This window comes from Pelophylax lessonae (genome assembly GCF_965119305.1).
Source record: "Pelophylax lessonae genome assembly, chromosome: 5".
NCBI classification, from domain to species: domain Eukaryota; kingdom Metazoa; phylum Chordata; class Amphibia; order Anura; family Ranidae; genus Pelophylax; species Pelophylax lessonae.
In genome coordinates, this window is record NC_138772.1 from 7195944 (window position 1) to 7222152 (window position 26209).

At 46.2% G+C, this 26209-nt stretch overlaps 1 protein-coding gene across 1 annotated transcript in view; it reads left to right on the forward strand.

Annotated features, from left to right (window-relative positions):
* LOC309555668 (zona pellucida sperm-binding protein 2-like) overlaps nt 1-22596 on the forward strand; it is a gene marked incomplete at its 3' end in the record, with an annotated part of 50159 nt that extends 27563 nt beyond the window's left edge. Inside the window, exons 10-16 of the mRNA XM_082257700.1 lie at nt 566-696; nt 1865-2054; nt 2443-2575; nt 3228-3321; nt 3400-3489; nt 3581-3692; nt 22230-22596. Of these exons, the coding sequence (XP_082113826.1) occupies nt 566-696; nt 1865-2054; nt 2443-2575; nt 3228-3321; nt 3400-3489; nt 3581-3692; nt 22230-22596 (1117 nt within the window). The remainder of the gene's footprint in view (nt 1-565; nt 697-1864; nt 2055-2442; nt 2576-3227; nt 3322-3399; nt 3490-3580; nt 3693-22229) is intronic.
* Nucleotides 22597-26209: the final 3613 nt, after the last annotated feature.

A 26209-nucleotide genomic window follows, 5' to 3' on the forward strand; every position in this document is an offset into this window, starting at 1 on the left:
TCTCTATACTCTTAGAGTATAGCATTGATGCACAAATACAGTGGGCTCCAAACTGCAGCTTGGGGGCTCGATGCAGCTCTTTGCTTGCCTTTATACTGCTATTAGGGCACTTCCACTGATGCAAGACCCTATTCTGCCAGCTGACCATGGCAATTGGGCACCTTTTTCCCAAAGCCAAATTGGGTGTTTACAGCCACTGATCCCAGGAAAATTTCCATGCAGCCTCCCTGAAGGGCAAAAAACTGCCCTTGTGTTTCCAAGTTTGGAGACCCCCTGTACACCTCCTTCCAGGGTACATTAGAAAGGACTTGACACAACATAACATAACTTGCTGCCTAAACTAAGTTAAATGTAATAGTGTTGGTGTAGTATAAAATGGCATATGGGGTCTTTTTTTTTTTTTTTTTTTTTTGTATGGTCTAGAGACCCTCCTAAACTGACTTTCTGGTCTAGTGTTGAATTTGAACAAATTCTATCTAAATTTCTAGACTTAAGACCTTCCATGAAGAACTGTAATTTGCTAGTTGGGGCCTTTAAAGTTTACAATAGAAATTTTATTTTGCAGGGAGACTGTTCGTTGTCGGTACAATGTCTCTGACGTGGGTTCATTCGCTGTGAATGTGCTGACTCCGTCTCCTCCTCCGGTCTCTGAAAGATACGATGGTCCAATTTCCTTTGTACTTAATCTCTATCATGGTATGTTGATGCTTGTTGCCTTAATTCTTGGGCAAAAAACAAATCATATAGTGGGGGGGGGACCTTTAGTGGTCTGGTAGGTTGGGGGGGGGGGGGGGACCTTGGGTGGTCTTGTAGCTTATAGACATAACAGCCAGCAATGCCAAGCTGTAGGTGTAGACTCCAGAGACTTAATTTGTCCTACATAAAGTATTAAGACCTCAGTTGGACTATGCAGTTCAGTTTTGAGAACCAGCTAACAAGGATATTTGAGAACAGAATGTAGCACCCTCCTGTGTTGCTAGTGGTTGGGCCAATTTTGTTTCTCTGTAGGCAGGGGTTAATGATAGAATGAAAGGGCAACCAAACTGATAAGAGGCATGGAGGAGCTCAGCTATGAGGACAGATTGGAGGAACTGAATGTATCCTCTGGAGACACCAATCGGTATGATCACCATGTATAAATGCACAAGGGGATCTGATTACTGCGTATAAATGCATAGGGGGGTAAGATCACCCTGTATAAATACATGGGGGGGGGGGGGGGGTTGATTACCATGTAGAAATACACAAGTGGTCTAGTCCATATAGTGAGATTGGTGTTGAGTTATTCACTTTAAGGTCTGAGGACCAGGGGGCACTCTTTACTTCTGGAGGGAAAGGGATTTCACATCTATATATGGAAAGGCTTTTTCAAAGTAAGAGCTGTGAAAATGTGGAATAGACTCCTTCAAAAACTAGTTGTGGCCAGCTTGGGTTGTTTAAAGACCTGGATATTGCAGGATGCGTTCCTTAATGCACAAATATAACGATGTTAACCTTTTTATAAGCAAAAAGGACAAGGGTTAGTTGATCAGGGAATAGCTATTGCTTTCTGGGGGATCGGGAAGGAATTTTCCCACTGTTGCAGCAAATTGGATCATGCTTCCTAGATGTTTTGCCTGCCTCCTAGATCGGGGATCCTCAAAACTATGGCCCTCCAGCTGTTCGCAGAACTAAACTTCCCATGAGGAATTCTAAAACTGACATTCAGACATGATGGGAAGATCTGGAGGGCCATCGTTTGAAAGATCTCCCCCCCCCCCCCCGCTCTAGATCCACTGTGGGTATAGGATTATGTATGTTAACTTTTTTGAACTAGATGGACTTGCCTTCAAACTTTGTAATCCACTTTATTTTCCCGAATAAGATGACTCCTATTCAGTACTGTATAAGGATGACCAGTATCCAGTTGTGAAGACTCTTCGTGATCCCATCTACCTTGAGGTGCAGGTTCTGAATCGCAGTGACCCGAACATTGAGCTGGTGCTGAATGACTGCTGGGCAACAATGTCTCCTGACCCCAAGGCCTCCCCTCAATGGAAGATCGTTGTAGATGGGTAAACCTCTTGCCAAATACACATTGCAGTTTTTGGGGAATAGATGGCAGACTCCTTATACAACTGAAGAAGCAAAACCTTCATTTATCAGCAGATCGCATATTGCTAGCTAACGTCAAAATCCAAACTATTCCACCTCCTATATCCTGTATTGTAGACTCGCCGGACTTCCAGTAGATATTTTTAGAAGCCTTTTCTATATTACAAAGAATTGTATACACAATACCATAGCTTATCACCACCACACTAAAAAAAGTCAATGAGTAGGGATTACCGAATTGTACTTGAGGCCAGAACATGAAAGGGTTGAGCGTTTGTGACTTGGTCTAGTTTAGAGGGAGGTTTTTGTGTTTTCTAGCTATATTGGGTAACTTTTACTTTGTTTTAGTTGCGAGGAAGACCAAGACAACTACCTTACAGTTTTTCATCCAGTCTCCAATGTGGCGCTTCCAGAACACCGTAAGCGGTTTGAAGTGAAGGCATTTGCATTTACCTTGGGTGGTGATGTATCCACTAACCTTGTAAGTATTGATGTCTTAAAGGCCTGGGCTGGGGGCAAGGAGGGCTGGCATATCTTTGGGATCTTGGTTCAGTGTACAGGCATGAGATTCTAGCAGGATCAACAGGGTTTGAGGGCGGGTTTAAGACCTTTTGAGGGCGGGTTTAAGACCTTTTGAGGGCGGGTTTAAGACCTTTTGAGGGCGGGTTTAAGACCTTTTGAGGGCGGGTTTAAGACCTTTTGAGGGCGGGTTTAAGACCTTTTGAGGGCGGGTTTAAGACCTTTTGAGGGCGGGTTTAAGACCTTTTGAGGGCGGGTTTAAGACCTTTTGAGGGCGGGTTTAAGACCTTTTGAGGGCGGGTTTAAGACCTTTTGAGGGCGGGTTTAAGACCTTTTGAGGGCGGGTTTAAGACCTTTTGAGGGCGGGTTTAAGACCTTGTATTAGCATATCGCTGCCATTTGGTTTCTGGGATTTGAACAAAATGGCAGCTATCAACCTATGAAAACTGCCTTGAAATGAGCTGCGATTTAAGGGGATGATAGTGGCAATAACTATTGGCTTTCTAGGCCAATGCCAGGCCTGCACCCAAACATGTACCAATTAGTAAGGTTATACTTTCATTTGGAAATCCTACAAATCTATTATGCAAATGACCAAAATCTTTTATTTTCAGGTCTACTTCCACTGCAGTGCTCTTATTTGCAGTATCCAGTCTCCAGACTACCCTCTCTGTACAAAGAGTTGCCCGGGGTCTAGGAGGAAAAGAGGCAAGTGTTGCCAAGCTTCCATTAAATACCCCTCATACCCAATTTATTTTGTTTAATTTTTTACTATTTCTGTTGCAGATGAGCTATTTTTGAACAGACATTCCATGCTGGCCAGTCTTCCTGGACCATTAGTGTTTGTGGACTCTGAGCCTGCTTTGGTCCTCCAAGGTATTAGTCATCACATAGCAATTGGCATTAGCATAGTAACTGTACAATATTAGCATAGTAACTGTGCACTAACCTCCATCTATTCTTCTAGATGAGCCCAGTGTCATCAAACAAATCACTCTTGGAGTCCTGCCTGCCTTTGGTATCGTTGCTGTGGTTGTCCTGGCAGTCATGCTGCTGTCAAAGAAAAGGCAAAACAAACTGTAAATTTTTTTTGGAACTGTAAATCTTTTGTAATAAAAATTTTGAAACCCATAAATGCGTGTTAAATACCTGGACTGAGCATATGAGCCCCTATTCAGGGTTCAGTCATGGCAACTTTGTGTGTTGGGTTTTTGTGTGTTGGGTTCACCCCTGATGGGACAACCCAGTCAGGTCTTAGCAAAGTTTGCTGAAAATGCAGTATCCTTCACTTGGATGGCCTTGTTGGCTTGTAATAATGGTACTTCGGTCTTGCTACTTAAGAGCCCTGTAACGAGACCCTTGCTCGCTTCCGCTCTCCCGACACTCCTCTGTTTCTAGTGAGTCAGCTTGTAGATCGCAACGTCAGCTGTAGTTCGGATCCCGGAGCCTTGGTTGACCGAACCATCAATGTGCCGTTCGGAATCCATAAGAACAAACACCAGGCAGGCTGTATAAGTTCACAAACGGGAAGACATTTATTGGAAGTACAAAACAGGAAGACATTTATTGGAAGTACACAACACTTTTATACAGAACTTTGAACATCCTGCCCCCAACAACCGCTTTACCATTGGTCAACTGCAAAGTACATGCCGTTCTCCTTCAGGTCCTCCTTAGCCATGCAAATGAGGACTTGAAAATGAGTCAGCAGGGATTGGTCCGATAGCTTGACCAGAAGGACTGTTGTGTGTAATGAGACAGAAGCCCCCAGGGGACAATCAATGTACACAATAGCCAGACACAGAACAATGGTTCCATAACGAGCCCCCAATACACATTACTCTGAGTGTCAATACATCCCTTAGCAGACAACAGGTGAGTTCATTAGCACACCTGACAATATACTAAAGGTATTTTTTATTTAAAAAAAAAAAAGTTTGTTCTTTTTTACCGGCAAAGTGTCCTGGATTAACATGGACCCTGCCACATGTATCTCCACCTGATCCCCTCGAAGTGGCTGCAGGCCCCTCCAGTTCCCCACTTAATAGTGAGTCATTGTCAGCAGTTTTTGGAAATTTTTTGTCTATCCCGGGTGGAATTGGCTTGTCAGGGACAGGGCGCAAGGAAGCGACCCCCGCCTATCCCCATTTTCATCTGAAACTTCAGTCTGAGCCTATTCCTGCAGTTGCAGGTACCTCATCTGGGGTTGGTGACTCGGGTACTGTCTCTTCAGACAGTGAGGAAGATGTTTCGGCATCTACCATAGCCCGGGAGGAAGCGTTGGTAAACGCACTAATTGTATCTGTTCGGAGGTTACACCATCAAAAGTAGCTGATACTGAGATCCCATTTGGTACTAAGAAACGCACCAAGATGGCGAAAGTATTTTCCTTACCCAAGTGTTTCGGTAATGTAACTAAGGAGGTATGGGGTCATCTAGGACGAGCCCCTACTATTTCCTAAACGCATTAATAGGCGTTATCCGTTCGAGGAATCACTCCTCAAGAGATGGATAGTACCATCTGTGGTGGATTTTCCAATCTCCAGATTGAACAAAGCTACGGTTATCCTATTGGAGGATGCTCCGTCCTTTAAAGATGATCGTAAGGTGGAAACTGTCTCGCGCCATCCTTTCCCTAATTGGGTCAGCTTTCAGACCAGTAATTGCTACTGGTCTAGAATGGACCAAGTGGCTTAGAGGGGAGAGATATCCCCCAGGCGGTATCAGATCTGGTGGAACAGATGATACAAGAGTTAGTTTGTCTGCGACATTGCACTAGACGCCACTCCACTATTGGGGCGAGCATCAGTTTTCAGCAGTGGTCCTCAGGCGTACACTGTGACTAAAATATTGGTCGGCAGACCAAGGCTCCAAGGCAGCTTTGGTTAAATCTCCCTTTTCAGGGTGTGCGCCTATCTTGGGGCCAATTTAGATGAGATTAAGGATCTCACTAGAGGAAAGAGCACTTTCTTGCCACCAAGTACTAAGGGTAAAAGATCCCGTCAGAGACGGGGGCCTTCTTTTTCCGCTCACTCAGTTTTTTCAGCCCACGGGCGAAAAAAGCAAAGTCCGCCAAAACTCCTTCGGGAGGTTTTTTAAGGGGCGCTGGTCGGGCAAGCAAAAGCCCGGCTCTTCCAGACCTGAAGATAAGACTACTAAAGCCTGAAGGTGCGCCCCCGCCCATAGCTGGAGCAGGGGGACGTCTTCGCCGGTTTCTGCAATATTCGACTATCCCCGGATCGCTTAAGAGCTTACGGGGGGCAGTCACGGATTTAATGCAACAAGGAGTGGTGGTCCACGTTCCTTGGACAGAGCATTTCAAGGGTTCTATTCGAACCTTTTCACAATACCCAGAAAAGAGGGCAAAGTGCGTCCAATTCTGGACTTAAGAGCACTTAATCTTTTTTTGTCAGGGTACAAAAATTCAAGATGGAGTCCATTCGCACAGTAGCGGCCTCCCTGCATCAGGGGGATTTTCTGGCGTCCATAGACATCTAGGATGCCTATCTTCACTTTCTTATTTATGCAGGACATCAGCATTTCCTGCGTTTTTCCGTAGAAAGAGTACCATTTTCAGTTTCTGGCGTTACTCCTTGGTCTCGCCTCGACTCTCCGGGTCTTCACAAAGGTGTGGGCCCCAGTCTTGACGTTGTTACGACAACGAGACATATCGATTCTAGGTCACCTAGACTATCTTCTGCTCCGTGTGGAGTCTCCGCAGACTCTATTACTAAACTTAGAGATCACCATGACCTCTTTGCAAGAGTTTGGGTGGCTGGTGAACCTGCAGAAGTTATCTTTGGTTCCCACCAGAAGGCTGGAATATTTGGGTCTAATTTTAGACACATCCAGGCTTGCATGAGGGTCCTGGGTTTGATGGTGGCTTTCTTTGAAGCAGTACCAGTTGCCCAGTCCCATACCCGAATCCTTCAAGGAGAGATTCTTCTCAAGTGTAACCGAAATCCAGATTCCCTGGACAATCGGATCCGGCTGAGCGAGCGGACCAGGGAAGTCCCTGGTCTGGTGGTTTCGGTCTCCGATGCTCAGCCAGGGGAAGTCATTCCTACCAATATTTAGACTCTTATCACCACGGATGCCAGTCTATCCGGGTGAGGAGAAATTCTCGGCTCAGGGGCTTTGGTCCCTGGAAGAGTCCAGGTTACCGATAAATGTATTGAAACTGAGAGCGATCAGACTGTCTGATTCACTGGACCGAGCAGCTCCAGGGCAGCCCGGTTCAGATCCAGTCGGACAATGCCACAGCAGTGGCTTATGTCAATCATCAAAGGGGCACCAGGAGTGTCCTGGCGGCCATAGAAGTGGCCAGCATTCTTCGTTGGGCGGAACAAATGTTCCAGCTCTCTCTGCGGTATTCATTCCGGGGGTGAATTGCCAGGCAGATTATCTCAGCCGTCAGATTCTGGATCAAGGGGTATGATCTCTTCATCCAGGGATATTCCACCAACTGTGCCCCCGTTGGGGCACTCCGAATGGGAGCTGTTGGCATCTCAGCTCAACAGCAAAGTGCGGAGGTTTGTGGTTCGTTCCCACGATCTTCTAGCAGACATGCTGATCGCCCCGTGGGGGCAGTATCAGCTACTTCCCTCCAAGTTACTGCCGAAGCTTCTTCGCAGGATAGCAGTGGAGGGAATTCCAATTATCCTGGTAGATCAGAACTGGCCTAGTCGGCCTGGTACACCGACCTGGTCACAGACGTTCCTTGGCGACTTCCTCTAACGGAGGATCTGCTGTCGCAGGGACCGATCTTCCATCCTGCTTTACGTTCGCTGGCTTTAACGGCCTGGTTATTGAGACCCAGGTGCTGAAGGACAAGGGATTGTCAGCTTCAGTTATTCCTACTCTAGTTAAAGCAAGGAAAGTGACTTCCAGAAAGATTTGTCATCGTACATGGAAGTCTTATATTGCGTGGTGTGAATCCCTTGGGTTCCCTCCACGTCTTTATTCGGTAGCCCGAATATTGGCTTTTCTGCAACAGGGAGTTGAGCAGAAGCTGGCCTTGAGTGTTATCAAGGGTCTGTTTTCAGCATTAGCTATCTTCTTTCAGAAGGTTTTGGCTACTCATTCCTTGGTGCGGAATTTCATCCAGGGGGTGCGACACCTGGCTCCGCCAGTGCGCGCGCTGTTATCATCCTGGGATCTTAATTTGGTGCTGTCGGTTCTTCAGACACCTCCCTTTGAAAATATCAGGGAGATTCCCTTGCTTACTTTATCCCAGAAGGTGGCCTTCTTGGTGGCTATCACTTCTGCACGCAGGGTGTCAGAACTGGCTGCATTATCCTGTTCCCCAGATCTGGTGGTTCATAGGGATAAGGTTGTTCTTCATCCGAATCCATCCTTCCTAAGGTGGTTTCAAAGTTTCATTTGAATGAGGACATTGTATTGTCTTTCCTATGTCCTAAGCCCTATCATCCTCGAATTGCGTTGCATTCCTTGGATGTAGTTCAGGCGATTAGGCTATATTTGAATACTACGGATTCATTTTGTAAGACGGATTCACTGTTTGTGATCACGGATGGCCCTAAGAAGGGGTTGCCTGTTTCTGCCGCGACCATCTTTAGATGGATCAGACAGACGGTGATATAGGCTTATTCTATCTAAGGGTCGGGATCCCCCGTTCCCTGTTAAGGCGCATTCTACTCGGGCGCTTAGTGTTTCCTGGACCTTCCGCCTTCAGGCGTCAGTGGTTCAGGTTTTCAAGGCGACTACCTAGTCGTTGGTTCATACCTTTACAAGATTGTATAAGGTTTATGTGAGGGCATCGTCAGATGCCTCTTCTGGCCGCAAGGTTCCTGCAGGCCGCTGTTTGAGGAGACTGTTGGTCTACCTCGAGGGTTTGTTGGGTAGGTCTCATCTGTTTGCTCGATGAGTCCCTTGATACTTCTGGTTGGCTCCGGTTGGGCCTTCTAGATTGGATTTTGATTTCTGTCAATCCCACCCCTCATTTGTGGCACTGCTTCTGGATGTCCCAATTGATGTGAATCAAAGAGGACTACGTCTGTCAATGAGCGACAGAAAATTGGATTTTTGTAAGATCTTACCGTAAAATCCTTTTCTCTTAGCTCATTGACAGACGTAGTACCCGCCCCTCTATCATTGGGTTGGGTTAAATTCTCTGACACTGCTTCGTAACAGAACTGATTCTCTGTAGCAGACAGGAAGAGGATATACCCTCTGGGACTGCCCCTAGGGTGGAGCCAGAACGTTTTTCTTTCTGCCTAGTCCTACTCCTGCGGAGGCAGCATAACCCAATTGATGTGAATCAAAGAGGACTACGTCTGTCAATGAGCTAAGAGAAAAGGATTTTACGGTAAGATCTTACAAAAATCCAATTTTGGCTTTAGTTACTTTAATGAAGGCAGAGGGAAAAGCATTAGTGAAGATGGGCAATCAGGTGGAAAAGAGGAGCGGTTGGGTATTCTTTGAGGACAGTCCAGTGTATAGGAGTGTGGTGGTGTGAATCAAATGGTTGAAATAGTTTAGATCTAAACTCAAGAGCATTGTCAGCCAGAGCATCCTACTTGCTGCATAGATGTCTTAGGTGTGTGCAGGCTATTGCCTTAGGGTGTGCACCCCAAAGCTCAAGAGGTGGAGGTTCCCCAGTCCTTTTCTAAGCAGCAGGGAAAATCTGCGCAACACAAGGTGATTAGGGTGTGCCCAGGAACACCTTGCACACCCTGTGTGCATGCCTATGAACTTTGTACAATGTACACATGAGTATCTCCTGTAAACTATCCAATTAGGCAAGCCTTTGCACTACATACAGTGAGGGGGAAAAAAGAATTTGATCCCCTGCTGATTTTGTACATTTGCCCACTGACAAAAATGATCAGATTATAATTTTAATGGTAGGTTTATTTGACCCGTAAGCAAAAATAATAAATATCCAGAAAAATGCATTTTAAAATGTTATAAATCTATTTGCATTTTGAGTGAAAAGTATTTGACCCCTTCCCAAAACATGACTTGGTGGAGAAACCCTTGTTGGCAAGCAGAGGTCAGACATTCTTGTAGTTGGCCACCAGGTTTGCACACATGGGATGGAGGGATTTTGTCCCATTCCTCTTTGCAGATCCTCTCCAAATTAACATTTTGAGGCTGCTGTTAACTCAAAACTTCAGCTCCTTGCACATTTTCTATGCAATTAAGGTCTGGAGACTGGCTAGGCCACTCCAGGATCCTAATGTGCTTCTTGAACAACTCCTTTGTTGCCTTGGCTAGGCTGTTTGTTTTTGGTAATTTTCACGCTGGAATACCCATCCATGACCCATTTTTAATGCCCTGGCTGAGGGAAGGAAACTCTCACCCAAGATTTGATGGTACATGGCTCCATCCATTGTTCCTTTGCAGTTGTCCTGTTCCCTTAGCAGAAAAACATCCCAAAACCATAATCTTTCCACCTCCATGTTTGATGCTGGGGATGGTGTTCTTTGGGTCATAGGCAGCATTCCTCCTCCAAACATGGCAAGATGAGTTAAGTTGATAGAAACATAGAATGTGTCGGCAGATAAGAACCATTTGGCCCATCTAGTCTGCCCAATATATCTGAATCCTATGAATAGTCCCTGGCCCTATCTTGTATGAAGGATAGCCTTATGCCTATCCCATGCATGCTTAAACTCCTTCACTGTATTTGCAGCTACCACTTCTGCAGGAAGGTTATTCCATGCATCCACTACTCTCAGTAAAGTAATACTTCCTCATATTACTTTTAAACCTTTGCCCCTCTAATTTAAAACTGTGTCCTCTTGTAGTTTTTCTTCTTTTAAATATGCTCTCCTCCTTTACCGAGTTGGTTCCCTTTTATGTATTTAAAAGTTTCTATCATATCCCCTCTGTCTCTTCTTTCTTCCAAGCTATACATGTTAAGGTCCTTTAACCTTTCCTGGTAAGTTTTTTTCCTGCAATCCATGTACTAGTTTAGTAGCTCTTCTCTGAACTCTCTCTAGAGTATCTATATCCTTCTGGAGATATGGCCTCCAGTACTGCGCACAATACTCCAAGTGAGGTCTCACCAGTGTTCTGTACAGCGGCATAAGCACTTCCCTCTTTCTACTGCTTATACCTCTCCCTATACATCCAAGCATTCTGCTGGCATTTCGTGCTGCTCTATTACATTGTCTTCCCACCTTTAAGTCTTCTGAAATAATTACTCCTAAATCCCTTTCCTCAGATACTGAGGTCAGGACTGTGTCAAATATTCTATATTCTGCCCTTGGGTTTTTACGCCCCAGGTGCATTATCTTGCACTTATCCACATTAAATTTCAGTTGCCAGAGTTCTGACCATTCTTCTAGTTTTCCTAAATCCTTTTCCATTTGGCATTTCCCTCCAGGAACATCAACCCTGTTACATATCTTTGTGTCATCAGCAAAAAGACAAACCTTACCATCGAGGCCTTTTGCAATATCACTTATGAAGATATTAAACAAAATTGGTCCCAGTACAGATCCCTGAGGTACCCCACTGGTAACATGACCTTGTTCTGAATGTTCTCCATTGACTACAACCCTCTGTTGTCTGTCACTCAGCCACTGCCTAATCCACTCAACAATATGGGAGTCCATGCTCAATGACTGCAGTTTATTGATAAGTCTTCTATGTGGGACAGTGTCAAAAGCCTTACTAAAATCTAGATATGCAATGTCTACTACACCTCCACCGTCTATTATTTTAGTCACCCAGTCAAAAAAATCTATAAGATTTGTTTGACATGATCTCCCTGAAGTAAACCCATGTTGTTTTTCATCTTGCAATCCATGGAATTTTAGATGTTCCACAATCCTATCCTTTAATAGGGTTTCTATTAATTTGCCTACTATTGATGTCAGACTCACTGGTCTATAGTTGCTCGATTCTATTGATGCCAAAGAGCTCTATTTTTAGCTCAACTGACCACACCACTTTCACCCACTTCTCCTCTGAATCATTCAGATGTTCATGAGCAAACTTCAGACGGCCTGTACATGTGCTTTCTTGAACAGGGGGACCTTGTGCTTGCTGCAGGATTTCGGTCCTTCACAGCTGAAATGTGGGGTGGGTTTATCCCTCCCCTGTTAATTATAAAAATGTATTCTCTTGTCTATTCTTATGTAGCACTATGCACTTTCTGGATTCCCCTGGGTTATCCTTGGCAACTGATAGCAGACAAACAGCATTGAAAGGCCTTGGCTTAGTCAATCAATCCAGGGGATGGGATTTTTGTGGTTTTATTTAGAACTGGGCTGGGGGAAGGGATGAGTGGGATAGGGCAACTATGAACTATGCACAATCTTGAGGACAACTCACTGAAGAATGCAGCAAGGCTGCTGCTGCTCTCTGCCACTGAAGTGAAGAGTTTTTCAAGATCCTTGCTTGATTATCCTCTTCAGGGTTCTAAACTTGGCACCCCCTTTACTTTTACGGTCTATGCGCTGACACCCGTCCACTGCCTATCCACTGGAGTGGTCACCTTCCTGGGCAGACCCCTGGCAAGCTTCCCTGTACTCGGATACTGTTTTCCCAAGGTTGCTCTGCCTTCACCTCTACCAGTCAGCTTTCCTGCACCTCTGGAAGCGGCACAACTCATTGTTCAATAGGCTGACCGCCTGTGACCACCATCCTCAACAAACAGACAGGCGTCACCCTCCTCCTGGGACTTGGCTTCCTGCCCAAAGACCCCCCCCCCACCACCACATGTGTCCTTATAGCCACTCCCAGGATGCACCACTCTCTGTGCCAACCCCCTGGGACAGCTACAAAGCCTGTCACTAAGCTGGGTTTCCTCCACTGTCCAACATGCCTTCCTATTGGATTCAGTGGGGACACTCCCTCAGCCAGATGAATCACACCCTGGACACATGCAATAGGCCTGACTAGAAATCCTGCTCCCTGATAAGTAGACAGGACAGTGCTGGATGGCTGAGCCGCTGCCCTTCTCCTCCAGCCATGTCTCTTCTGCCTCTTCCTGGCCAGTAAGATCGCTTCTCCTTTTGGCCAATCAGGAAAGGGATCTCACAACCCTCTCCCTGATTGGCTGGGAGAGGAGTCAGTGTGACAATAGCGAATAAATATTCTCTGCACCCCAAGCCCCCCCTTTTTTTTGAAGCCTATTGCAGCCTCTGGCTCTAATCAGGTGCTTAAAAAAAAATCCCCATTGGAATTCATGCGTCCGGCGCCCCGCATGTAGATTAGGGGGCCGGACGCATGGATGGGGGGGGGGGGGGGGGCGCGCACACATGCACAAAAAAAGTTGCTTTCAAATCTTGCAAGGCTACTTAAAAACACCTGCTCTTATTAGTAAATATGGGGATTTGGTCACACCATATGGCCATATTGTGGCTAAGCCCACCACTACGTCAAAGTACCCCATTTTCAGTGGGTCCTACACTATTCATAGAAAAGATTGTTCAACACCTCTGATATTAGAACGTGAAAAACACATGTTGCCTCCAACAATGGGGTACTGTTACCAATTGTTTTCTTGGTGACTATGATCCCAGCTGCCTTGAGGTCATTGGCCAGATTCTCCCGTGTAGTTCTGGGCTGATTCCTCACCGTTCTCATAATCATTGCGGTGAGATTTTTGCATGGAGCCCCCGACCGAGGGAGATTGGCAGTTATTTTTGGTTTCTTCCATTTGCGAATAATCACACCAACTGTTGTCACCCTTTCCCCTAGCTGCCTGGAGAGGGTTTTGTAGCCCATTCCAGCCTTGTATAGGTCTACAATCTTCTCCCTGACATCCTTCTTTGGTCTTGGCCATGGTGGAGAGATTGGAATCTGATGGCTTCTGTGGACAGGTGTCTTTTATACAGGTAACAAGCTGAGATTAGGAGCACTCCCTTTAAGAGAATCCTACTAATCTCCGCTTGTTACCTGTATAGAAGACACCTGGGAGCCAGAAATCTTGCTGATTCATAGGGAATCAAAAACTTTTTTCACTTATTAACCACTTGCTGACTGCTGTCAGTATATTTACTGTGGCATTCAGGCCCTCACAGGCAAAGCGACGTAGGTCTACGTCGCTTGCCTGTGAGCCTCTAGAGGGCGCGCGCTCGCGGACCCCCTTACCCCCCCCCCCACGTGTGTTACCGGCGGACCTGATGTCCGCCGGTCACTCGCGATAGTCAGGTGAAGAGGGAGAAAGGCAGGCGGCTAATGTAAACACATCCGCCTGTCATTCTCCCCTGCGTAACAGCAGAGATCATACGGTCCTGCTATGTTGGATCGTATTTCTCTGTTGTTACACAAACAGCCACATCCCTTTACTGTTAGAAACACGCCCCTAGGGACACACTTAACCCCTCCTTCTCCAATAAAGTTAACCCCTTCCCTGCCAGTGTCATTTTTACAGTAACAGTGCATATGTTTATCATCGTCTAGCAACTAGTGACGTCACGGCTGTGACTCCCTGGCCCTACCCCCTCTCTCCCCCTTCCCTCCCCCCTCCTTCTCCCACCCCCCCTTCTCTGTCTCTCACTCATCCCCCCCACAGCCTCCCTTACCCACCCCCTACTCTCACCCACCCCCTCTCACCCACCTGCTTCTCTCGCCCACCCCCTTCTCTCACACACCCACCCTCTTCTCTACCCCACCCCCTCTGAGCCACCCCCTTCTCTCAGCCACCCCCTTCTCTCGCCCACGCCCTCCCAGGGGTTCTTGCTGGGACTTGTAGTCCTTCAATTTTGGAGGGGAGTCACATCCGTTAAACAGGAAAGGGTGGGCAAATTTACATAGGAGGGGGAAGGGGGGCGCCCAATTTTAGTCTTGCCTAGGGCAGCACAAAACCAAAATACAGCACTGACACTAACACAGTAGGTGTGTTACTGGGCCGATTACTGTTAGGAAAAGCCTTTAAAAAAAAAAACAAATGCAGCCATTATGTCTGATTGGTAGGCTGCAATTTTTGACATTTTTGGGTTTCATGCCATCCTGCAATAAAGCTACATTTAATTTTACGCTGCCTGTGGAGATTGGGAAGTCAGCAAGTTGCCATCCTGTCTATATATAGATATGTCTTTACTTTTTTTTGCATAAAGTGACATTTGAGACCCGAGTCTGCTCTGCTAGGGAAATGGTAGTTATTGCAAACAATGTGAAATGACATGGAGACTACTTATGCTGCAGGTGCCTGAAAAATATATGAGGTCTATAGAATAATAAATAACAATCAGTCTTCCCGGCAGAAGGCATAATGATACAATGTAAGAGGTTATGAATAGAGAAGTCATAGTAAATGGTGGCATGAGGCACAATACATTACAACTGATGTCACATGATCATTATATAATAACAAAAAAATGATGATGAAATATAAATAAATGTCAGGATTACGCAGAATGGGGAAAAAAAAAAAAGTGTGTGGGCGTGTAACGTCTGCATCTAGTGCAAACCGAAAAAAGATGTAACAAATCTAGATGGATGAAGAATGGAAGAGGAGATAAATAGAACAATCCTCAGGAACAAAAAATCATAACATAAATGTACATTTTGTATCAAAATGTATTCTGAAAAATGAAAGATTAGTGGAATTATTGTACATCTGATGTGATGGTTACCAAACACTGCAGTAACGAGGTACAGAAGAGGATGTAGAATGGGAAAGCAGGAGGACTCGGGAGTCGGGGATATTTCCTGAGGTCACCCCAGGGAGTCCAATTATCAACATGAAATAAACACCATGAATAATGTGTAACAGGTGGATTAAATTCAAATAGATCCAGACGCAAAACTTTTCTTTTAGCCAAGGTCTGAATCTCATGTTTGTGCCATCATAGCGCCACATTTACATCAGGTTTCCCCTTCTAATTGCTCCCTTACGTCAGGCATGCCCACCAGGGTGCCCCTTTACATCAGGTGTGCCCATCGGAGTGTCCATTTAAATCAGGTTTGCCCTTCAGAGTGCCCCTTTAATTTAGATGTACCTATCAGAGTGCTGCTTTACATTAAATGTACAGATCAGAGTGCTTCTATAAGTCAGGCTCCCCCCTTAATTCAGATGTACTCATCCGAGTGTCTCTTTACAACAGGTGTGCCCATCAGAGTGTTCCTATAATTTAGGTGTTCCCTATCAGACTGCTCCTTTATTTCAGGTGTTCTTCATCATAAGTGTCCCTTTAATTCAGGTGTTCCCCATCAGAGTGCCTCTTTACATCAGGTGTGCCCATCAGAGTGCTCCTATAATGCAGGTGTTCCCCATCAGGTGTGCCCATCAGAGTGCTCCAATAATTCATGTGTTCCCTATCAGACTGCCTTTTTAATTCAGGTGTTCTCCATTAGAGTGCCTCTTTGCATCAGGTGTTCCCCATCAGAGTGCCCATTTAATTTAGGTGTTCCCCATCAGAGTGCCCCCTAATTTAATGGGTTAACCACCAGAGTGCCCCTTTACATCAGGTGTGCCCATCAGAGTGCTCCTATAATTCAGTTGTCCCCGTTAGAGTGCTCCCTTACATTGGATGTCCACTTTAAAGTGCCCTCTTACATCAGATGTGCCCATCAGAGTGCCTCTTTACACCAGGTCTGCTCATCAGAGTGCCCCTTTACATCAGGTGTTCCCCATCAGAGTACCCCCTTTATACCAGGTGTCCCCTTCAAAGTACTCCCTTATGTCAGGCATGCCCACCAGAATGCCCCAGGTGTGCCGATCGTAGTGCCCCTTTAAATCAGGTTTGCCCTTCAGAGTGCCCCTTTAATTTCGATGTACCTATCAGAGTGCTGCTTTACATTAAATGTACAGATCAGAGTGCCTCTTTAAGTCAGGCTGTCCCCTTAATTCAGATGTACCCATCCGAGTGTCTCTTTACATCAGGTGAGTCCTTCCGAGTGCTCCTATAATACAGGTGTTCCTCATCAGAGTGCCCCTTTAATTCGGGTGTTCCTATCAAAATGCCGCTTTACACCAGGTCTGCTCATCAGAGTGCCCCTTTACATCATGTGCTCCCCATCAGAGTGCCCCTTTACAGCAGGTGTCCCCTTCAAAGCGCTCCCTTATGTCAGGCATCCCATCAGAATGCCCCCTTTACATGAGGTGTGCCCCTTTGCAGCAGGTTTGCCCTTCAGAGTGCCCCTTTTATTTAGAAGTACCTATCAGAGTGCTGCTTTACATTTAATGTACAGATCAGAGTGCCTCTTTAAGTCAGGCTGCACCCTACGAGTGTCTCTTTACATCAGGTGAGCCCATCAGAGTGCCGCTTTAATTCAGGTGTACCCATTAGATTGTTCCTTTACAGAGTGTTCCTATAATTCAGGCGTTCCCTATCAGACTGCACCTTTAATTCAAGTGTTCTCCATCAGAGTGCCCCTTTAATTCAGGGGTTCTCCATCAGAGTGCCCCTTTAATTCAGGTGTTCTCCATCAGAGTATCCCTTTAATTCAGGTGTTCTCCATCAGAGTGCCTCTTCACATCAGGTGTTCCCCATCAGAGTGCCCCTATAATTTAGGTGTTCCCCATCAGAGTGCCCCTTTATTTAAGGGCTTCCCCATCAGAGTGCCCATTTACATCAGGCGTGCCCATCAGAGTGCTCCTATAATTCAGTTGTTCACTAAATGTACAGATCAGAGTGCCTCTTTAAGTTAGACTGCCCCTTTAATTAAGGTGTACCCGAGTGCCCCTTTACATCAGGTGTGCCCATCAGAGTGTTCCTATAATTCAGGCGTTCCCTATCAGACTGCCCCTTTAATTCAGGTCTGCTTCATCAGAGTGCCCCTTTAATTCAGGTGTTCTCCATCAGAGTGTCCCTTTAATTCAGGTGTTCCCCATCAGAGTGTCCCTTCAATTCAGGTGTTCTCCATCAGAGTGCTTCTTTACATCAGGTGTTCCCCATCAGAGTGTCCCTTTAATTCAGGTGTGCCCATCAGAGTGCCCCTTCATTTAAGGTGTTCCCCATCAGAGTGCCCCTTTACATCAGGTATTCTACATCAGAGTGCCCCTTTATATCAGGTGTTCCCCATCAGAGTGCCCCTTTACATCAGGTGTTCCCCATCAGAGTGCCCCTTTATATCAGGTGTTCCCCATCAGAGTGTCCCTTTAATTCAGGTGTGCCCATCAGACTGCCCCTTCATTTAAGGTGTTCCCCATCAGAGTGCCCCTTTACATCAGGTGTTCCCCATCAGAGTGCTACTTTACATCGGGTGTGCCCATCAGAGTTCCCCCTTTACATCAGGTGTTCCCCATCAGAGTGACCCTTTACATCAGGTGTGCCCCATCAGAGTGCCCCTTTATATCAGGTGTACCCATCAGAGTGCTCCCTTACATCAGGTGTTCCCCATCAGAGTACCAATTTACATCAGGTGTGTCCATCAGAGTTCCCCCTTTACATTAGATGTGCCCCATCAGAGTGCCCCTTTACATCAGGTGTGCCCCATCAGAGAATTCATGAGACTGTCCCTCACATTTCCTGGCATTGAAGGTGGATAAACCATGCAGAGGTGAAGGGGTGAAGTCGGTGTACAAAGAACCTCGGAGGCAATAAAGGGGTTACAATTACATCAGATATGAGGCGGGAGCACAGGAAGGTCACAGTATAAGTGAAAGGTACTGACAAGGGCATTCGTTAAAGGAGAAGTACAGGGAAAGCTTGTTTGGCTGTACTTCTATGGATCATAGACATGCAGTTTGTTCTGCACTCCTGTGACCCGTTTTCTGCAGATATTGAGCCAAAGCCTGCTGAAGTCACATAGGGGGTGGGAGCGGCTGGCTCAGGCTCTCAGCGGCTTGCTGAGGGGCTGAGCCGGGTGCCGATCCAGGCATGTGGGCAGATCCAGACTATATGGTCATGGTCTTTTACAAGCCTGGACCGGCACCCGGCTCAGTCTCTTCACAAGCCGCTGAGAGCCTGAGCCGGCCGATCCCATGCCCTCCACAGCCCAGCCCTCCAGTGAGCGAGGAAGGGCCAAAGCAAAGAGCTGGTGGCTGACAGGTAGCAGCTCGCTGCTCAGGTAGCTGTGAGAATGCTCAGTTCTCAGTGTCAGAGGCGGTGGGAGCAGGGGCTGACTGGCAACTTTCGGTCAATGGGGCAAGTACAAACCAGAGGCCCATGGTGCAGTGACTCGGCCCCCTCCCACTCTCCCTCTTCCCATCCTTCTCCTGACCCCCATTCCAGGCTGCCAGTTACTCTCTACTCACTGGCTGAATCTGGGTTTCTGATCTGGCAAGCAGGGGGCGGTTGGGTGGAGCTGGGACAGCTCGGTCGGAGCTGCCTGGCAAAGGAGAGTCTCCAGTGGTGCATGGAACCGGCCTCTTCTCAGACACAGTTTACACCATCCATGCTGGGGGGGGGGGGGGGGGGGGAGGCCTGCGCTCTGTCCTCGTCTTCATCCCGCACTCAGTAGGTCAGCGTTGGGGACTTTTTACTTCTCTTCACCAAGAATCCTTTAGGCATGTCTGTGGCAGAAGCGGTGCAGCCTTTTTACGGGGCATCAGAGCGGCCCAGGGGGCAATTGCCCCCCTGCCCCCCCTGGCCCAGTCCTCCCCTGGGTGGGAGACAGATGCAGAATCCACCTAGGTAAGTATGATTCCAAAATAAAAACAATTCCCATACTTTTATGTTTGTAACTTGGAGAGCGGTCCAGTGGCAATAAAGACTATCCTCCAAAATCTTTGTCTCATCCAGGGAAAAAAAAGGAGAAAAGAAAAAAGAAAGGGGGAAAAAAGGGGGAGAGGGATGATGTTTCGGGGCGAACACCGTGTTCGAGGAAAAGGAAAGAGGAATAGAAAAGAGTCGCCTAGACTTCTCGGTGGGCAGCGAAGGAGAAAGAAAAAAAGGGAAGGGGGTCAAGGTGTGTTCCCGTACGGTCCAGCCCGGTAAATGGTGCAGCAGGGGGGCCATAGCTGTATTCATATAGAGAGCAAGGAACGATGGAGATTTCAATCTTTCTTTTCTCCCCTAGCAAATGTTTGTGCCAGTTCATGAACGGGTTAATTTTAAGCTGAATGGATTTTGGCTGATGAGTAATTCTTAACACAATGGCGAGCCCAATGCCCAATCAGACAATATGTTAGCCGGGAACGTCTAGCCAAGTGTGCCGTGGCTCGTGAACCGATCGTGGGAGAGATATAAAAAGTGAGAGCAGATTGTGGGGGGTGCCGAATGGGGGGGAGTATAGGACCATTGGGAGAGTTATGCTAAGTGAAAACACGCATACTGTATATTTATCTGTCTGTGGGATATATACAGTATATATAATGTTCTATCTATCTATCTATCTATCTATCTATCTATCTATCTATCTATCTATCTATCTATCTATCTATCTATCTATCTATCTATCTATCTATCTATCTATCTATCTATCTATCTATCTATCTATCTATCTATCTATCTATCTATCTATCTATCTATCTATCTATCTATCTATCTATCTATCTATCTATCTATCTATCTATCTATCTATCTATCTATCTATCTATCTATCTATCTATCTATCTATCTATCTATCTATCTGCCAAAAGTATCTTTATTGGCATCCCAGTCTTAGTCCGTAGGGTTCAATATTGAGTTGGCCCACCCTTTGCAGCTATAACAGCTTCAACTCTTCTGGGAAGGCTGTCCACGAGGTTTAGGAGTGTCTATGGGAATGTTTGACCATTCTTCCAGAAGCGCATTTATGAGGTCAGGCACTCATGTTGGACGAGAAGGCCTGGTTCGCAGTTTGGAGGGGGACATTGATAGGGCACTATTCCTCACAATGACACCAAAGATGGGGCATTATATACTCCCACTGATGCCAGGACGTTTTCTACTCCCACTGGCCACAATCCGGCCCTCCTAAGGTCTGAGGGCCAGTAAACTGGGTCTTTGTTTAAAAGTTTGGAGACCCCTGGTCTAGAGCTTGTTAATGAGTTCATGCCAACCAGGAAGTGCATTTTTTAGGACTTGGTGGCCCACTTTTATTTAAAATAAAGCAAAGTTCCTTACGTCTGCATTTCCCACATAGAGATTTCCACCATCATCTGGAGTATTCTGTCCAGTTCTGGTCGCCAGTCCTCAGGAGGGATGTGTTGGAGCTGGAGAGAGTCCAGAGAAGGGCAACTAAACTAATTAGGGGATTGGAGGACCTTAATTATGAAGAGCGTCTACAATCGCTTGATTTATTTTCCCTGGAGAAGACGCCTGAGGGGGGACATGATAGCAATTTACAAATACCTCAACGGTGATCTCAGCATAGAAAAAAAGCTATTCAGTCGAAAGGATTGCATGAGGACTCGAGGGCATACAATGCGATTGGAGGAGAAGCGTTTTAAGTTAACCTCAGGCAACGTGGGGGGTTCTTTTACTGTTAGAGCTACAAGATTGTGGAATTCTCTGGTGGTTTCTGCGGGTAGTATGGTGGCTTTCAAAAGACTCTTAGATGTACATCTCAAGGATCATAACATTCAGGGGTATGTTAGAGGATTACGGCCACACACACCTACACAGGTTGAACTGGATGGACTATTGTCTTTATTCAACCTCACCTACTATGTAACCATCACTTCACAAAAAAAAAAAAAATGCTCAATCTCCTGCCCCTTTGTTCTATCGGGTTGAGGTCAGGACTCTGTGCAGGTCAGTCAAGTTCCTCCAACTCGCTCATCCATGGCTTTATGGACCTTGCTTTGTGCACTGGTGCGCAGTCATGTTGGAACAGGGAGGGGCCGTCCCCAAACTCCTCCCACAAAGTTGGGAGCATAAAAATGTCCAAAATGTCTTGGTATGCTGAGGTCTCAAGAGTAAACCTTCCTGGAACTAAGGTGCCAAGCCCATCCCCTGAAAAACAACCCCCCACCATAATTCCCCCTCCACCAAATGCATAAAGCAAGGTCCAAAAAGACATGATAGAACACCTTTGGGATAAATTAGAGCGGAGACTGTGAGCCAAGCCCTCTCGTCCAACATCAGTGCCTGACCTCACAAATGTGCTTCAGCAGGTGGATTAAGCCCGGCCTTTAGTTAAAGGTTTCTATTGTGCACCATTTTAACCTTCCAGCCAGGGCACCCTAACAGCCAGTGATGTCATCAGTGTTGATAAGAAGGGTGTCGGTCGCCTGAACGGCATCCTTGTTTGACCCTCCCCTTCCCCTCTCCATCAACACTGGGGTCACATTAGCTGAGTGATGGAGAGAAACTGAGGGAGAGGAGAAACACTGGAATACTAGTCAGGACTAGTATGCAAAAGTGTATTTGCTTTGGAAGAATAAATCACCTCTAATGTTAGGTGTCCTATGTGTGTTAATGCTGCTGCATTATGTAACACTATTAGAATAGTTTTTTACATTTTAGAATGGGGTGCCTTGAGACTGTCCATAATTTCAGAGGGTGCCTTGACTTAAAAAAGGTTGAGAAACACTGGTCTAGACTCGCTCAGTCGTCTCAACTCTCTTAGTCATCTAGACTCGCTCAGTCGTCACAACTCTCTCAGTCATGTAGACTCGCTCGGTTGTCTTGACTTTCTCAGTCCTCTAGACTCCTCGCCCAGTTGTCTAGACACGCTTAGTCATCTAGAGGCGTTCAGTCATCTCGACTCCCTCATTCTTCTAGACTCGCTCAGTTGTTTTTGCTTTCTCAGTCCTCTAGACTCGCTCAGTCGTCTCGACTCTCTCATTCTTCTAGACTCACTCAGTTGTTTTGCTGTCTCAGTCCCCTAGACTCATTCAGTCATCTCAACTATCTTAGTCCTCTAGACTCGCTCAGTTGCCTTGACTCTCTCAGTCTTCGGGACTCACTCAGTCGTCTTGACTCTCTTAGCCCTCTAGACTCGCTCAGTCGTCTCAACTCTCTCAGTCATGTAGACTCGCTCAGTTGTCTTGACTTTCTCAGTCCTCTAGACTCGCCCAGTCATCTAGACAAGCTTACTCATCTAGACACGTTCAGTCGTCTCGACTCTCTCATTCTTCTAGACTCGCTCAGTTGTTTTTGCTTTCTCAGTCCTCTAGACTCGCTCAGTCGTCTCTACTCTCTCATTCTTCTAGACTCACTCAGTTGTTTTGCTGTCTCAGTCCTCTAGACTCATTCAGTCATCTCAACTATCTTAGTCCTCTAGACTCGCTCAGTTGCCTTGACTCTCTCAGTCTTCGAACTCGCTCAGTAGTCTTGACTCTCTTAGCCCTCTAGACTCGCTCAGTCACCTCGACTCTCTTAGTCCTCTAGACCCACTCAGTCGTCTCAACTCCCTCAGTGATGTAGACTCGCTCAGTTGTCTTGACTTTCTCAGTCCTCTAGACTCACCCAGTCGTCTAGACGCGTTCAGTCGTCTCGACTCTCTCATCCTCAGTTGTTTTTGCTTTCTTAGCCCTCTAGACTCGCTCAGTCGTCTCGTCTCTCTCATTCTTCTAGACTCACTCAGTTGTTTTGCTGTCTCAGTCCTCTAGATTTGTCCTGTCATCCCAACTCTCTTAGTCCTCTAGACTCGCTCAGTTGCCTTGACTCTCTCAGTCTTCGGGACTCGGTCAGTCGTCTGGATTCTCTTAGCCCTCTAGACTCGCTCAGTCACCTCAACTCTCTCTGTCTTCTTGACTTGCTTAGTCGTCTCTACTTTTTTTTACTTCCCTAGACTTGCTCAGTCATCTCGACTCTCTCAGTCCTCTAGACTCACACCCACACACCCTGCTGGTCCTTGCAAGACCTGGACACTGGGGGGGGGGGGGGGGGGAGAGAGAGAGAATTTATATATATATATATACACCATATTGTCAAAAGTATTGGGACGCCTGCCTTTACACACACATGAACTTTGATGACATCCCAGTCTTAGTCCGTAGGGTTCAATATTGAGTTGGCCCACCCTTTGCAGCTATAACACCTTCAACTCTTCTGAGAAGGCTGTCCACAAGGTTTAGGAGTGTGTCTATGGGAAAGTTTGGCCATTCTTCCAGAAGCGCATTTGTGAGGTCAGGCACTGATGTTGGACGAGAAGGCCTGGCTTGCAGTCTCCGCTCTAATTCATCCCAAAGGTGTTCTATCGGGTTGAGGTCAGGACTAGTCAAGTTCCTCCACCCCAAACTCGCTTATCCATGTCTTTATGGACTTGCTTTGGTTTGGTATATTATTTATAATTTGTATTTCTATATATAGTATAGATGTAGATTAGAGACAATCACTGGTGGATATATGCATATGTCTTTTTCATACAGTGGGTACGGAAAGTATTCAGACCCCCTTAAATTTTCCACTCTTTGTTATATTGCAGCCATTTGCTAAAATCATTTAGGTTCATTCTTCTTCCTCATGAATGTACACATAGCACCCCATACTGACAGAAAAACACAGAATTGTTGACATTGTTGCAGATTTATTAAAAAAGAAAAACTGAAATATCACATGGTCCTAAGTATTCAGACCCTTTGCTGTGACACTCATATATTTAACTCAGGTGCTTTCCATTTCTTCTGATCATCCTTGAGATGGTTCTACACCTTCATTTGAGTCCAGCTGTGTTTGATTATACTGATTGGACTTGATTAGGAAAGCCACACACCTGTCTATATAAGACCTTCCAGATCACAATGCATGTCAGAGCAAATGAGAATCACGAGGTCAAAGGAACTGCCTGAAGAGCTCAGAGACAGAATTGTGGCATGGCACAGATCTGGCCAAGGTTACAAAAAGATTTCTGCTGCACTTAAGGTTCCTAAGAGCACAGTGGCCTCCATAATCCTCAAATGGAAGACGTTTGGGACGACCAGAACCCTTCCTAGAGCTGGCCGTCCGGCCAAACTGAGCTATCGGGGGAGAAGAGCCTTGGTGAGAGAGGTAAAGAAGAACCCAAAGATCACTGTGGCTGAGCTCCAGAGATGCAGTCAGGAGATGGGAGAAAGTTGTAGAAAGTCAACCATCACTGCAGCCCTCCACCAGTCGGGGCTTTATGGCAGAGTGGCCCGACGGAAGCCTCTCCTCAGTGTAAGACCCATGAAAGCCCGCATGGAGTTTGCTAAAAAACACCTGAAGGACTCCAAGATGGTGAGAAATAAGATTCTCTGGTCTGATGAGACCAAAATAGAACTTTTTGGCCTTAATTCTAAGCGGTATGTGTGGAGAAAACCAGGCTCTGCTCATCACCTGTCCAATACAGTCCCAACAGTGAAGCATGGTGGTGGCAGCATCATGCTGTGGGGGTGATTTTCATCTGCAGGGACAGGACGACTGGTTGCAATCGAGGGAAAGATGAATGCGGCCAAGTACAGGGATATCCTGGACAAAAACCTTCTCCAGAGTGCTCTGGACCTCAGACTGGGCCGAAGGTTTACCTTCCAACAAGACAATGACCCTAAGCACACAGCTAAAATAACGAAGGAGTGGCTTCACAACAACTCTGTGACTGTTCTTGAATGGCCCAGCCAGAGCCCTGACTTAAACCCAATTGAGCATCTCTGGAGAGACCTAAAAATGGCTGTCCACCAACGTTTACCATCCAACCTGACAGAACTGGAGAGGATCTGCAAGGAGGAATGGCAGAGGATCCCCAAATCCAGGTGTGAAAGACTTGTTGCATCTTTCCCAAAAAGACTCCTGGCTGTATTAGATCAAAAGGGGGCTTCTACTAAATACTGAGCAAAGGGTCTGAATACTTAGGACCATGTGATATTTCAGTTTTTCTTTTTTAATAAATCTGCAACAATGTCAACAATTCTGTGTTTTTCTGTCAGTATGGGGTGCTATGTGTACATTCATGAGGAAGAAGAATGAACTTAAATGATTTTAGCAAATGGCTGCAATATAACAAAGAGTGAAAAATTTAAGGGGGTCTGAATACTTTCCGTACCCACTGTATGTCCTATATGTAGGCCTTTTTTTCAGTGGGAACGCGGGGGAACGCAGTTCCGGCACCTCTAGCACTGAATGTATGCCATGGCAAGGGGTGCTGGAGGGTCTACTGATGCTGGATCTATTGATGCTGGAGGGGATCTATTTTTGCATGCCAATCTATTGTTGCTGGTGGAGGATCTTTTGTAACTGGGGGTTAATTGTGACTGGCAGGGATCTACTGTTTAGGGAGGGGTCTGCTGGTGCTGGCTGCTGGAGAGTCCATTGTGGCTAGCTGCTGGGAGATCTGTTGTTGCTGGAGAGGGGGGGGGTCTATTGCTGCTGGCTGTGGGGGATCTATTTTATTGCTTTTCTTGCTATCATTACCAAATTCCATACTACAAAATGATACTTGGCCCTATATTCTCCAAAAGGGGTCTGTACTGGGAGCTGGGTGGGGGGTGAAACCAAGGATCAGTGCTCGGAAGTAGGTAGGGGGCGAAGTGACTTAGAACAGGGGGAGTTCCTGCACTTATTCTCTGAGAAAAAAAGCCCTGATAATATATATATATATATATATATATATATATATATATATATATATATATATTACAGTACAGTAAGGATACATTCGTAGCCAGTAATATAGCAACTTGGGGCATCCCCACCCTTTATAGTTACCAACCTGTTATATATGTATATATATATATATATGTATAGATGGATAGGGAGGGAGAGAGAAGAGAGAGATCCGTCTCCCTCTCCCCCCTTATACTGTATTCTGTGATATATTTATCTGGATCACGTGGAACAATCCGAGGCATGTGTGTGTAGAAAGGTTTGTATGACAGCTCTCTGCCGAGATGTGCATCTGTCTC